General features: G+C 45.1%; 2 protein-coding genes across 2 annotated transcripts in view; both read left to right on the top strand.

Annotated features, from left to right (window-relative positions):
- The first annotated feature begins 1,814 nt into the window (after positions 1-1,814).
- fhdc3 (FH2 domain containing 3) lies at positions 1,815-12,714 on the top strand. Its single transcript, XM_036523856.1, has 11 exons — positions 1,815-2,159; positions 7,241-7,302; positions 8,587-8,689; positions 8,882-8,967; positions 9,507-9,607; positions 10,061-10,131; positions 10,317-10,424; positions 10,508-10,578; positions 10,698-10,815; positions 11,198-11,362; positions 11,467-12,714. Exons 1-11 carry the CDS (start codon positions 1,815-1,817, stop codon positions 12,712-12,714), a joined length of 2,478 nt encoding a protein of 825 aa, XP_036379749.1.
- Positions 12,715-14,925: 2,211 nt separating this feature from the next.
- Positions 14,926-15,719, top strand: part of trim3b (tripartite motif containing 3b) — a 33,058-nt gene continuing 32,264 nt past the window's right edge. The window contains exon 1 of the mRNA XM_036524733.1: positions 14,926-15,087. The gene's annotated coding sequence lies outside the window, so the exon portion shown is untranslated. The remainder of the gene's footprint in view (positions 15,088-15,719) is intronic.

Here is a 15,719-nt window from a genome sequence, read left to right as displayed (position 1 = left end):
CAAGGAATCAACGAAGCGCAAATAAGTAAGCCAACTTCCCTTTACCTCGGAGGATTGTACGCTAACTGCAAATATGAGTCAATGTTGTTGTCATTTTGCAGGATTTTGTGACTTTTCATTCAGGTTTATTCTTTAGAAGTTTTATTTTTTTTTTTTATTCAGGAATATTTTTGTTTCACTCTTCAATAACTTTATTATTGAAGATCTCTGCTAAGATTATTTTCATAGTATCCACAGCACAGGGGGAAACAATGGGGGAAATGTACATTGTGAAAGTTATGTTTTTGAATTCTTCCAGTAAATATGAGGTAGTTTTAATATGCAATATTGATTCTCCTCTCATTGCTCTCTTCCTCTTAGTTTTGAACTATTTTTTGTTCTGTCATATCACATAAGAATTTACATGTGACAGGTGCTTCAAAAAGGTGGTTCAGGAAGCCATCCTAGCCTGTTCTCTGTGTTGCTTGAAAACCTGTAGAAACTGTGGGTGTTCTCACTTATAGGCCGTATGAAAGAGAATTGAAGAAATGTCATTTATCCATTCATGGAAGGCTACACTAACAGGCACATGCATTGTGAATTTTGAAAGACCAGAAATATTTGGTTCACTCATCTAGCTGGCAAACCTTTCTCTCTTCAGCAAGTAGTACTTTATTACAAATTCAGTGTGAGGCACTACAATTGTAAAAAAGCTCATTGTTCAGTGCGGATACACACATGCTACTATACAATACATTTGATGAAACTCAGATACTACCCCTTCCCAGTTTAATAAGCTGTGATGTTTGAGGTATCTGCCAAACTTCTGCTTATTGCAGATCTGTTCCTGATTGCTTGTGGTAGCAGTTTGTGGTCGTGCATGTCAGGTGGAGGTGACTGGCTTTTGAAACTTCACTGGGTCCAATGGTCCATGCAACAAAGAATTGGTTAAAAATGATCACATTCTTTAGCTGCACCACTGTTAGCCATTCTTGATGGAGTATCTCTGCTGAGGAACAATGAATTGTGATGTGTGTCATCCTGACGTGCACAGTGTTTTCAGTGTCTGCTGTATATTCAAATGGTTCTCTTATCTAGGGGTCTGCGTACACTGAGGTGAGTGCTGACGGGGCAGTTTGGGACTTGCTTCTGGAGCTTTTAAAGATGCAAAACAGTATAGATTGCGCTGGCTAACTGTTGTGTTTGACTTTCTGCTGGATTTCCATGATGAACCTGATATTCTCTCATGACCGAGCAGCCTGTAGAAGGCTATCTACTGTACAGCTAGAGCCTGCTTACCACACTCAATCAGCATTACTCCTCAGGCATCACCTACCCAGTGGGAACGTTGGCAGTTGGATTCCTGATCAAGCACCTGTCAATGAACTGCCTTGAACATGAACTTAATGGAGATGTAGAATACTGTTGTGACTACCCAGCTAATTGACATATTTGTTCTCCTTCATTTGCAGGGGATCTTGGGAAAATGAGGGAAACGGCGAGAGCATAAGAAGTAGCTAAGGAGACACTGGCTGTACATGAGTTAGCCTTACTGAGCCCTTTTTCCTTGCGTTATACATGATCATTTTCCATGTTTCAGTTTTTCCTCTGGACATGTCTGTTTAGAGACTCAGTTCTGAAGGGAAACATAACCAGTGGCTTGTTGCCACAGCTCTACCCACTCCCTCACCCCCCCCCCCCCCCCCCCTCCTGTCGTCTGCTGGTTTGGATAGGGCCCAAGCTTGCAGACACCCAGATTTTTAAAGCTGATGGATGGTGATGTAGCCATAGTTACTGCACCTCCTCCCCTTCCACCTCCTGGTCCGCCTGGCTCTATGCCAAATGGAGAGGGCGCTCCGGCTCCAGCACCTCCGCCTCCGCCCTGCCTCCCTCCCCCTCCCCCTCCGCCTCCTCCACCCGCTCCTGGCGGCAGCCTCTTCTCACGGAGCGTCCAGCGGCGGTCCAGGATGCGCAACTTCAACTGGGAGGCCATCCCGCGGCAGAGCGTGCTGGGCAAGCGCAACGTGTGGACGGCGCAGCGGCCGCTGGAGGACTTCGAGCTGGACACCAAGCGCATTGAGGAGCTGTTCAGCCACAGCGAGCAGAGCCACCCACCGAAAGATGCCACCTCCAGGAAGAGCGTGAGAGGACTGCCGCACACCGCCCAGGGCACTGAGGTGGTGAGTGTCCGTATTGCCAACAATGGGTTGGCACCTCTGGCATTACAGTGGAGTGTTGATATGAATGAAATGATTAAGCCCCACTTCTATCCTGTGTGACGGCTGGGACTGGGGAGTGTATTGAATTCGGTCTATCTGTGACACAGGGAGATGTGGGGGCAAACGGGGTAGATGACACCTGTTTCAGTCATTTCTTTGATTGCAAAAGGATTTCGGCCCTGTATGCGGAACCTCTGACAGTAACCCAGTTGTACCAGAATCCAAATATGAACTGCTGCCACCAGAGACAGGGGGACTGTGTGGAAGCTGAACTTGGTGTGTTTGCAGTATCAGCCCACCGGACGTTTATGCAGTAGGAAAACAAGTGCATTTAGGTTCAAGTGGAAATGAACTGCTCTAAAGAAGACATGGTGTCTCAGGAAGTGAAACCTGAGTCATTGCTTCAGCTGCCTTCCAACTGTTGTTCATGAACTATTAACAAAAGCACACTGCCTTCTCTAGATAGATGGCACACTCTTTCACTATGATCCATTTATACTGTAGGTAATTGGCAAAAGCATCAAATACCCCATTAAAAGTAAGAGCACTGGATATAAGGTGTCCATATTGTCTACCATACCTGTATATTCACTAGAAAACATCTGGCTCCAGTAAATGACTAGCAACTAAGCATAACTGAGAAGACCAATGTGAAACCAACAGAATTCTTGTCTCGGTGTAGTAGGAGGTCAACTAAAGAACCTATCAGCCATTAGTTTCCAACAGAATTCATATTTGTTTGAGTTTTGCTGGTCTGAAACAAAGCAGACCGAAACTAAAAAAGCTCTTCTGTAAGTACACCAGAATACAGATCACTTTCGGGTGACCGTGGTGTGAAAGTGCCCTTATTGTTCAGGTGCCCCTTAGTAACAAATCTCTTTTGACATTAACTTATGCTAAACAGCCTTGCTTCCATGTGAAAACTTCCCGAGCCATTATTTGTTTTGTGAAAGGCAAATGCATTAAATGCTGGAGCAACAAGTTCCATTTGCTCTGTGTACCACAGCGACTTGCTCTCAGTCTGCTTGCCGTCCGTGAAACTGAAGATAAGTGCTAACTTAATCAGGAATCTCCTGCCTTGTAAACATAGAACTGTCTCTTACGAAATAGTTATGGTGGACCCGATAAGCCTTTGTGTCTGTTCCTCTTGTTCTGCATTTAAACATGTGACATTTCTTCAAAAAGAGGCTTATATGTTAAGTTTAATATCCTCACTCAGCACAAAATACAAAGCCTGCATCATTTGAAAGCTTAATCACCATTTTTCAATAGTACTGGCTGTGCTATCATTGTGGGACTTTCACTGAAAATTGCCTCTTTTTCAATGCAACCAACAGAGGTGTACTGAAAAAGTAAACAGTTGTTTGTCTTTACCTGTACCAAGAGAGGGTAAGCTACACTTGCACATCTAGGGATCAGTCACTTTAGGTGAGAGTGCTTTTTACATATGTAATAAACACCTTAAACTGCCCCTTTTTCATAATGATAGACATCTTTTGTAATATGGCAGCAGCATTCTTCTCAATCTACAAACCCTGTTTCGTATGCTGCCAAGCAGGCCTCTTTGCTGAAACTTCAGTTAGCAAGAAAAAAGACAAGTGTCCACAATGTGAAAATCGGTCTCCATTATCCGTCTGAAAGGTAAATGGACCATGATTCTTCAGGCTGCATTGACAGAATGGACATCGAGTAGCACAGAGATTACCGTGGTATTGCAGGAGCGCAGCAAGATTTCAGATGCTGCTGGTCTTTCAAAAAAATAAATGAGGCAGTGCAGATCCATCACTCTGTCAACCGTAACTCCATGGTGATCCCCAGTCGGGTTTGTAAATGCTGGCAGTCTTCCAAAGTGCCAGTTGCCACATTGCTCTCTTTGCACAGTTTTGGCATTTCAAGGTGGTAACCTGCCTTGGAGGTGACAGCATCTTCTTCATGTCCTGCTATTTATATCAGATCCTTACGGTATTCTCACAACCTTCACATGTCAGGACTTTGATTAGTTTACTTCCCTGTCCAATGGTAAGCAAATGTTGAGTTGCATCTTAATTATGCATAGTGGTAATGTGCAGGGCTTGTAACCAAAAGGTTGCTGTTTCAATTCTCCACTGGGGCGCTGCTGCTGTACCCTTGAGCAAGGAACTTTACCCACAATTGCCTCAGTAAATATCCAGCTGTATAAATGGATAACATGTAAAAATTGTAATATATGTAAGTTGCTCTGGATAAGAGTGTCTGCTAAATGACAGTAATGTAATCTACATCTGGTCAGCGAATGGAGTGCCAACATTTCTTTTGTTCCCTTTGTAAACAAAATATGTCGCAATAAATGGTAAAAAAGCAATGCTGAAACTGAAGCACCCCAACTTGCATCGGGATGTTACACCATACTGTATAACCCAGTTCCAACTGCGGTCAGTGATGTCACCAGGGGTTGAAATAAAGTCTCTCAGTATAGCCGTTTTAGTCTTGGCAGTTCAGATACAGAATGTTGATGAGTGGTGAGACTGGCTGGGCTCAGTATCAAAAATGCAGCAGATTTATGCTTATTCATGATGTATGCAAATGAGTGTCACCACCTTTGCATGAGATACCTCCTTTGCTGACCGGTTCAGCTTTTCCATCAATAGAATAGCACCAGGATTGCCAAAAGATGGCTTTGTGTAAAGAGATGTATAAAAAAAAGCTTGTGTGCTATTAAGGTGCTGTGCATTGTGTATAGAGGATAGCAGTCACACCACAATCAGTGTGTGTAGTTTTGTCTCCTTAATTAAATGTCAGATGATACTTAGTAAGCCTTGTTTGTTAAAAATCAGTATTCAGAATGAAACTTCAATGCCATGTGCATGGCCACTTACCTCTTAAATTTACGCAACAGTGCCAGCTTGTCCACGTCACATGTGACAAACATACAAACTCGGACCAAAACATGGAATAAAAATACACCAAAGTGTACTTGAGACTCAAAAGAGGAGTTCATAAGAAAAAACTGCTAATAGAATGTGTAAGGGGTAGAGCTTTTGAGGCAACATGCGATATGAAGCAAAGAAGCTAGCTTGAGCAACATCATTATGGTTTTGACTGAAATAGCCTCCCTCATATGGTACAGTATCTGTTTTGAATGTGATGTTGTAACACTCTCTGAGGTTTCCTACATTATCACTGGTAGAGTTAATAAAGAGCTGATTTTGATCTAAGATAATTGATCCTGCTTCAGTTTGACCTATGAAAAGGGAAGGGATTAAGCTTTTAAATGAGGTATGCAGTAGCTTTTGTGTGGGATGAGCTCATTAAGCTGGTACTGGAGGTGGTTCTGATCGCTCATATAATTGTAGTTTTTCTGTGCGTGGGAAAACTAATTAACAGACTTTGCCAGTTATGGAGTGTCTGTGATGGAATGATCTTTGTTACAGGAATAATAATAAACCCCCTGGGATTCTTCACATAATGTTTTTTTTAAATTAGTAAATGTCCACATTTAAGAACTCTGATCATTAATTCTCAATTAATTCCTCATGGAACAAGCATTCCTGTGGATTATTCTCTCGCAGATTACTTATGTTGCATGAGGTCATAAGTGTGTAAGGCGTGATGTTGCTTGATCTGTATGTGTCTAGGACAGATGCCTTGTAGGAAACAGGATGCAATGAGAAATGCTGAAGAATGTTGCCAAGGTAAACATGTGGAGTGACTCTGTTAATATATTTTAGTAGTGTGGTTGGTTGTCATCACAGCGGTGATTCCTGTTGGATTTTGGCACACCAGATCATGTTTAGAGTACCTGTAAACGGATCAGGATCTAGGCCTATCTAAACTCATGATCCAGTGACGCAACTGCCTTTGCAAAGTGGCATTTGGAGATGAAAGAAGATTGCAGCTGGTAAAAGAAGGCTGAACATTTCTAGAAACAATCAAGGGGACACATGTAAAAAGCCCCACCCTGATATGACGCATTCTTCTCTGATAAACTCTGATTGATGGCTGAAGCATTAACATACAGGCATACATAATGCCTGCAAAGGGGAAGTGTGTTTTCAGTCCTGTGATGAGCTGTAGATAACAGTACTTACATAACAATGGGTTACACATTTATAGGTCTTGGTTTCTCCTCTCCCAATGTGTTTGAATCAATGGTTTTGAGAAAATGGAATGGCTTTTTTAGGCTTTTCAGAATTTGACCCTGATTTTAACAATTCAGTAATTATGCGTAATTTGGACAGGCTTTAGTTTAAGAAAAAACTATTTTGTCATACTGTATTTCTTCTTATGTGGCTGTAATTGTTATGTTGTATAGTATTTTGCACGCTCATCAACTTGTAAAATGCTGCAGTTACAGCTATTGCTTGAATTGAAATGGTTTTCTCTATGTTCTTTGGAAATACCTGTAAGAGGTCTCTATAAAATTGAACATATTGTGCTATTCATGACAAATCAGATTTTTGTGTACCTTTCTGATTGAAGCCCTTTCTACACAATATGAATTGAGATACTTAATCACCTACATCCAATTCTGTCATTTGTCAGTGCCTTTGTAAATGTTTTTTCACTAATGTTATATAGTACTTTTCATTTCACCTTTAATATTCCCCAATGTAACACTACATGTGTTAGGAAGAGAAGCTTTCAGGTTTGCTTCCTCTTTTTGATGAAATCATATTTTAGAGAAGTGTGTGTGAATACCAGTATCTCTGAATAGATGAATGATAGTACTGAAATGGGAATCATAGTGTCCAAAAACACATTCTGATTTGGAGAAATCTTACCCTTTGAACTGAGGCTTGACCATTTGGTGGTGAAAGTTTGTATGAACCTTCTCATGTCAGACTTTATCAAGTTGTCTTGGTTGCCTTATGATTTGGCTGTCTGTTCTGTCACTGGAAAGCTCATCTCTGGTGAAACGCACCCACTCCTGTCCCACCTATCGCAATGCTTTGCTTCGTTTCCTTGAGGCATCCCAGGCTAATGCATGGTTTGGATCCACACCAGTACTGTATTTTATTCCATGATCTCTAATCTTTGCCTTTTCCATCTGCTCATGCTCTCAGGTGGCCATCCTTAACTCAAAGAAGAGCATGAACATCGGAATCTTCCTGAAACAGTTTAAGAGGTGAGAGGCTATGTTCCATGAAGGCATCTATTTCAATATAATAGGTGAGACGCAGGGTCCCAGAGGATGCAGCGAAAGGTTGATCTCCTGGCAGTCTGCTACTTCTTGAGACCTCAGAAGCGAGAGGCAACTGACTGTTCTGGCTTGACTGGTGATCTGTCACAGGATGCAGGGAGTGGCGCTGACATTTGTGCTGTTAAGTGATGGGGCTGCTACTTCCTGCTGGAAGGCCTCCAGATTTCAAAGAGCAAGGCAACAAATTCAATCAGTATGGTCAATTCAACCCTTTCTCAATGTACTTAGCTCTGTTTGAATTTTTAAACTTTACTCCTCAGAAGTATATTTGTTACCACTGTCTGCACAGTGCACTCTCATTCAGCAGAGGGTTCTTCTGAGTTCTTCAGTAAAAGGCAACAGGAAGGGGGTGTATCCCAGCCTGTGTATCCCAGAGTGTGCCTGTAAGTGAGCACAGGGTGTGTTGGAAACAGGGCGGAGCTTCCTGGGAGAGCTCCCAGGTCCATGAGTAATCCTGGAGACCAAATTCCTAAGTGCTGAGTCTGACCATCTCTAGGACGGACTAATATCTGAACCACTCAGATTTTACGTAAGGGCTTTTCAAACCGCTTCTATGTATTTTCCAGATACATTGGAAATTAAAGTAAGCAGGTATCCACAAACATAATTTTAGTATAATTGTTGGTGTGTCAATGCTTGCTTGTAATGTAGATCATGTGCTAGCCGTTGACTTGCACATAGCAACCAGAATCGAGTAGTGGAAAGACAAGGGGGTTGGGTTGTTTTATTCTGAAGCCTGAGATAACCTGCCAAAGCATATGCATTAATGGTCTTTAGGACAGGAAGGCGTCTCTTTATCAAAGCCTTGACTGTTAATTTCCCAGGATATGATTGCCTTAGGTGACACCCTTATCCAGGGTGACTCCCTAGGTGTGATTTTAAAGTGGTTTAAAATTGAGTAAATACATTGCAGGCCACCACTCCTACTCCATTATATATACTATATACATTAGGTTATTCATCCCTTATCACCCGATCCTAAAGTATTTAGAGCCCTGAACCTAAGGGCTGTGAATCTCAATGGTATTGTAGACAGATGTTGTACACCTGTTCAATGGACTTTAATTTTTCCATTTCTTATGGTTTTCAGACAAGGCAGGATTTAAACGTCAGCATCATAAAGTCCCTGCAATAAGCACAGCAGATGAGCATGGAGAACAAGATTAATGCATGTACTTGGATTGACTGGCTCATGTGCTCCCCCTACAGGCCAATGAAGGACATGGTGGAGGATATCCGTCAGGGAAACTTGATGAAGTTTGGAACGGGGAAACTGAAGGAGTTGACAAAGCATCTGCCGGAAGAGGGAGAGGTCATTTCTTTTTACCTTTATCCCCTCATTGCTACCTGAGTCAAACAGTATGTAGTGTGTTTTTCCCCCGGCAGAACGTCTCCCCTTATTTTGTAATTAATATTTAGTATGTAGTTATTTTAATTAGATCATATCTGCACTCCCTTCATATGTGAAGTTTTGGTGTGTGGTATGTGTTGTGTCTTGGTTCAGGTGAAGAAGCTTCTTGCCTTTAGCGGTAACCTGCGCCACCTGTGTGAGGCAGACCTGTTCATGGTGATGCTGGTCAAAGTGCCCAGGTGAGCATTATCATGGCCACAGTCTTACTCATGGCAACTCTAGGCTGTTGCTGGTTGTATTCATATCAGGTTATTCCAGGTCTGACTCAGATCAGACTGCTCCAGGTCCTGCTCTAAACAGTCTATTCCAGGTCCTGTTAAAATCAGACTATTCCAGGTCCCATTTACATCAGTAATGTATTGTTTGTATTGTTGTATTGGTATGTATTGTTTTATGGATATTCTTAATATATACCCTGACCTGCCTCCAAAAACCAGGAATGTGCCTTGCATATCCTTTTTAAGTTCACACTGTATGTGTATATGTGTATGCATGTGCATATAAAAAATATAAAACATGACAAGCTTTTGACTTCTAAAAAAAACTGAATTCATTCAAAAACGAATGCTGGATGTTCGAATTGTCCAATCTGAGCAGAATATTTAATTTGAGTGATGATGATTGGTGATGTCGCCTTTTCCTCAATTAAACGATCCCTGTGGTATTCATCACTTGACCAGCAGAAGCGGTGGTAATGGTGAATAATGAATTCTTTCAGCTATGAGGCACGTCTCCATAGTCTGGTGCTCAGAGAGGAGTTTTTCCCCCTCATCGAGGAGATTAAGCAGTCCATCGCTGTCATGGCGACAGCTGCCAAAGGTAATGTGTTTACCATCCACCAGTGTTCCACGACACGACAGGCAGCCCTTTCCTCTAGTTGTCCATCCATAATGAATTTAGCGCAGAAAGGTTTCTGATGCTGCTTAGTTATTTCCTCTCCTGTAACTAAAAAATATATTTCCACCATTCATAACAGGGAGCACAATGGTTGATTGGCAAGTTTGAGAGCTGCTGCTCCGCGTTATCTCACAATTCTGCTCATTTGCAATTTACTCTGTGCGGCCTTTGTGTTCTTTTGGATCAAGATCTGAGTTTAACCACCATTACGAGTCTCACATCTGAGCATGCGTGCCTGTGGGTACGGTCCATCTGGCCGATAATGGCCTGTCGCGGATGACATCATCCTCACCTCTGAGATCACTGCTGTCCTGAAGGCTGTGGATATACTGCATTGGTCTGAGGGCCATGTCTGTCTGTCCATCCTCCCCACAGAGCTGCTGAACTGTGATGATCTGCACTCCATCATCCACCTGGTGCTTAAGGCTGGAAACTATATGAATGCTGTGAGTAGAGGAATTGCTGTGCCCTGTATTGGAGCATTTTTCAGCTCTCCATGGAAACCGGTTCTATTTTAAAAAAAAAAAAATTACAGCCAGAGTATTTATGTAGCATTCTATTTGATTGCATTGCTTGCAGTATTTGCATCTGTCTTTCATGGCTGCTGTCATTGTTGTCTGTGTGCCCATAGGGTGGCTATGCTGGCAGTGCTATTGGCTTCAGGATGACCTCCCTGCTGAAGCTGGTGGACACCAAGGCAAACAAGCCTGGCATGAACCTAATGCACTACGTGGCCATGGTAAGACACACTCCTGTGTTCTGGTGTTCATCCTCCAATAAGCCATGCTCTGACATCATTGTGTTCCCACTCTCTGTCTTCAGCAAGCACAGGAGATTGACGCCGCCTTGCTGAAGTTCCCTGATCAACTTCAGCACATCAGGGCCGCAGCGAGGTATGGATAGGGATGCGAACATTTTTCTGTCCCTGTTGTTTCTGAACCGAAATATGTGGAGTTTATAATTGAAGTTACATGGGTAAAAAAAATGTAGTTGCATTTTGTTTTCCTTGTAGAATTCAAAAGGTGGAAGTGGAGATGGACTTTCAGAGGGAGGTGGAGAAAGTGAGAAAGGCAAAGGCAGACGCTTCCAAAGAACCGGACCTGCAGTCACAGATGGAGAGTTTCCTAAGGGTGAGGGTGGAAAGCATTCACACATAACTACTGTACAAAACTCTTGACATGTCAAGAGCAGAGAAAACATGTATATCCTGTCTCACAAGGAAAGAATCATTGGTGTTTTGGTTGTATAAGACAAGTGGCAATATCAGTTGGCCACTGCGATTGAGGGGATCATATCATATAGATGCACTTGTGGAAGTTTGTGGAAGATGCACTTGTAGAAGATCATATCATATAGATGCACTTGTAGAAGTTTGTGGAAGATGCACTTGTAGAAGATCATATCATATAGATGCACTTGTAGAAGTTTGTGGAAGATGCACTTGTAGAAGATCATATCATATAGATGCACTTGCGGCCCTGAAGTTTTAATGTGGTTTGTCATCCACAACAGAGAGCGGAGTCACGGCTGGCAGGAATAGAGGTCTCTTTACAGGCTCTCAACTCAGTCAGCCACTCAGTAGCAGAGTTCTACTGTGAAGACCCTGGTGCCTTCAAGCTGGAGGAGTGCTGCTCCATCTTCCACTCCTTCTGCGAGAAGTTCATGCGGGCCGTCCAGGTGAGACCCCTGGCCTTCTCCCTCCCGCCTGCTCCCGTTCCCCTTGTGGTGAGGTTCAGTCAACGCCCCCCATCCATCTCTGACCTGCTCTGCTGTCTTTACAGGAGAACCGCGAGCGTGAGATGCTGGAGGCGAAGAGGAGGCAGAGGGAGAGGCTGCAGAATGCCGCTAAGCGGAGGTCCGTGGCCACCTGCTCCACCCTGGACAGAGACAAGGACATGGAGGGCGTGGCGCTGGAGTCAGTCTTGCAGGGCTTCCTGACCAGCCGTGGGTCTCGCAGGAGGGCCGGGGTGCCTGCGCCCATGGGCGGCAGCCTGACGGAGCTCACCATCGAGAGGACCTCCTCTGGGGAGGAGGAGACTGCTGGCAGGGAGGTGGTTCGGAGGCGCTACTCCAGGGCCGTGGAGAAACACATGAACGGCTGGAATTCGGCTCAAGACCTCACCGGGAGCTGTGAACAAGGGGAGGCTCTACCCCACAAAAGGGAGGACAGAAGGAGGAGCACGGGCCAGGAGAGGGTGTTGACCGTCAATGAAAAACGGACCCCGAAAGGGCGTGATTGGCGGAGGAGCACCTGCAACTTCCCCTCCAGTGCACAAACCGCTGCCTCCTTGGTTGAGGAAGAGGAGGAGGAAGAGGAAGGGAAGGAGAACGAGAAGGAGGTACAGAAGATTCGGGAGGTGACCCGCAGGGTACTCCGCTACCAGAGCAGTCGAGACAGCCTGCTGCCTGGGGACCCCCCTGCCGATGGCTCGGGTCAGCCCAGCGGAGCTGCCACTTCGGCCCGGAAGCTCGACATCCCGGAGGAGGGCTTCAAGCAGCAGGCTGGCAGAGAGGGGCAGCCCAGGACCATCCTCAGCCCCCGCCTACCTCCCAAGACCACACCCACCGGCCCAAACCGCCGTCACACCCTCCCTGCCCCCCTCATGGCCTCTCCGAGCGATCGCGAGGCAAGCCCTGCTCCAGCGCCGCCCAGAGTGCCACCCCCTCCCTTGGCAGTCATTGGGAAGATGAAGTCCTTGGACAGCTGTCTGCCACCCCCCCCAGTGGAGCCCCAGGACCAGAACACAAGAACCTCATCCTCGCTCCCTGACTACCCCCTACAGAGAATCCCTTCCAGGGGTCCCACAGCCAGGCCCGCGCCCCAGGAGGCAAACGGGGCGGGTGACCCCCCGCCCTCCTTCCGCCTGGGAGATCTGTTCCACAGACGCTCCAGTCAGGGCTCGGTGAGAGCAGCCAGGCTGGAGAGGCAGGGCAGCTCGGCCTTCGTCTCCTTCTTCAAACGTCTGGGAGAGAAGAACAGCCGCCCCAGCAGCGAGGACCTGGACTCCCGAGAGAGCGCTGACTCCTGACCCAGATCAGGAGCGTTTATGCTGTTTTTAGGATTTTTTTTTTTGTTGCCTGAACCCAAAGAGTCATTTTCATATGAGAAGAAAACTCTTATTTTTTTTAAGAACTGTTTTTAATATATCAAGGTGCATGTGGACTTGCTTTGGAACTGCAGGGAACACATCATGTACTTAGTCAATGAACAGTATAGAATGGGCCATGGTTAGCATTTTAAGCCTTTCATGTTACATTATTTATTTGTTGGACAGTTTCTCTAACCCAGGGCAACAAAGCTTGACCATTATACACCCTGAGCAGTCTGTAATGGATTTGCAGAGCTGAATTTTATCGGAGAGATTGAAGTCCAACAGGAATGTTCCATCTAGCATTCGATCTCAAAGCCCACAGGTCCGGCAGAGCACAGTACTCGTGCCACTACACCACATGCTCTCTAGAGCTTAAAAGGTCTCAGAAGGCAGGTCAAATGCATTTTAATAACAATAAAGTGTGGTGTTTCACTATTCCATTATTGTACTTTGATGAAATCATTTTTTTCCACTCTTCCAGGCTGATGAAAGCCTGGAGATGACATCTGTTTTAATATTTATGCACTGGAGAGGAAAGTATGAGAGTACGGATAAAACAATGTCCTGTTTTGTGTCCTGCCATTCTCAGAATTTTGGTGGCTTGAAAACCCCACTACAGAGTAGTCTAATTTAAGACGGAGAGAATAGAGGAACCATTTAAAGCATTGCTCTGCAAAGCTCTACACTGTACAGTTTTTTAAGCTGAGGCATGCATCACATGGTTTCACCTGTAAATAGACTTTTGTTCAGTTTATCAAATCTTGCATTGAGCAAGTCAAAGCACTTGGACATTAGTACCCCCCCCTTCACCCTTCGCTCTCACGTGGGAGAGAACACACATCTTGAGGTGCATTATCTCACGGGTGTAAGTGAATATTTGTGTGTAACAGGGAGCACATTCACCTACCCTTGCTGCCCAGTTTAGACATTTGAAAATCTGCTTTCTGTATACGAAGTGCTGCCCAGTTTATTAAAATGGATTCATGTCCCCAAGGGTGGTTTATGTCTCCACACTTTGTTTTCCATTGTCCGTGTCTGTCTGGACAGGCATTCTTTTTGGTTGGGGAGGGTGATGTCACATGCTGTCGGAGTACCCAGTGTCAGGACTCAATATGTGGAAGAGTTAACTTGGACCAGACTGGTGTAGATGTCCACCTCAGAAAGGCCCACTTTATTTCAGTAGCCTGCCTCATCTATTATTGCTGTTCCAAGTCTTGCCTGGGCGGCTCTGTGTCTCCTCTGCTCTCTCATTGTGAGCATCGGAGTATTGGAAAAAGGAGGAGGGCTTTTTCTGCCCTGTTGCCGGGGAGACGGTGTTTACTTACAGAGTGATTTCATCGGGTCGGTGTCACAGGGAAATAATACCCTGTGGAACAGAGCTCAGCACACGGGCCCCCTTTCACATGGAGCTGTGATCACCCGCGTGTCTCTCACGGCTGCGCTGCGGGCGTGAGCGCTCTGCTGCCGGCGCGGGGGAAGAGGCCAGGCACTCGGGTTTAACTCTCGGTGAACCAGAGGCTCTCCCCTCTGAGCCCCTCTAATGGCCAACCCGTGCCTGGCGTGGTTCGATGTGAAGATTGCAGCTTTACCTCCGTCGATACTGGGCTACCATCTCTGGAATTTGAGCCATATGCGAGTGTGGCTGTGCCCCAGTTGTTTGGCACTTGGCAGTTTTCAACACGTATTTTCAGAATTTGAGTGACTGATTCTGAACATGTTCTCAGTGTTGCAAATACAGTGAATGCCACTTGTATGAGATGCTTGAGGTCAGTTGCATTGCTGGATTCACAGGTAGCTCTTTCACAGGAAGTGCATGCTGATGATCCAGCACCCCTGGAGTTAAGAGCCTTTAGCGCCACACGGTTCCACAGGAGCCTGTTTTTCAGTGGGTGAAAGCTCAGCTGAGTCTTGTTTGGAGCTCCTCCACCCCCTCAGAGAGGCACAGTGACAGGGCTATCTGTGTGTGTGTGTGTGTGTGTGTGTGTGTGTGTGTGTGTGTGTTGGGGAGGGGGGGGCGCTGTTGGAGGAAATGCGAGAAGGAGGGTGAGAGGAGAAGAGGGATGTGGGGGGTGCAGGAGTACAAAGGCAGTGAGGCAGAGTGAAACTTGGACAGAGAAGAGTGGGAGCTGAAAAGGCTGAAGTATCGGCCGAGCGGAGAGGATTTCAATAGGGTCCACAGACGGACAGAGCCACTTACAGACCACCAGAAAGAAGGGAAGGACAGAGGTGGCGGGGTGAAGGGGAGAAATAAGGAACACAGGAGAGCTGACATCAGGAGTGCCCCCCCCTCAGGGCGAGAGCAGGAGCAGGGTGAGCGCTCTTCACTGTACACTGGATGCAAGAGGGCAAACAAGAGGTTAGAGGTAACTTACTTCAACTGCTTCCAATAGACTCGGGTCCTGACCTAACCACTGACATGGGATTTTTTTTTTTCCAACTGATGTTTGTTGGTTGAGGTGTGTGGTCAAGAAAATTGTTCCTTGGTCAACAATAGGGAGGCGAAGCTAAAATGCAATGTAATGCAATGTTTGTCTTCAGTCTTATTCTCATCCCACTTTAGTGCCCATCCACTCAAATGCTTAACAATTCCAATGTTGCATACAAAGATTATTTGGGTACATCTACTTGTAGAATGTGGTTTTGTTTCAACTCCTCAATCACACATATCACCACCACAGAGGTAAGCAAAAAAATTGTTGGTTTGTTGGTCTTTTTAACCTCACTGCCAAAGGAGCCCAGAGCCAGATACTATAATATTTTCTCAGGTTGTAGTCAACTTGGAAACATACCTACAAATGAGTAAATAGAACAAGATAATAGTTATTCTTTGCCAGATTGGAGGAAATACTGAGAACTTGATGAACATAGTTTTGTATGTGATCCTGGTAAAGTTTAACTGCTAGTAATCAATTTACATTTACGTTTCTCAACAAAGAAATGAT

Source organism: Megalops cyprinoides, chromosome 3, assembly GCF_013368585.1.
Source record: "Megalops cyprinoides isolate fMegCyp1 chromosome 3, fMegCyp1.pri, whole genome shotgun sequence".
NCBI classification, from domain to species: domain Eukaryota; kingdom Metazoa; phylum Chordata; class Actinopteri; order Elopiformes; family Megalopidae; genus Megalops; species Megalops cyprinoides.
Note: the sequence above shows the minus strand (reverse complement) of the source record. Positions and strands in the feature narration are given on the sequence as shown.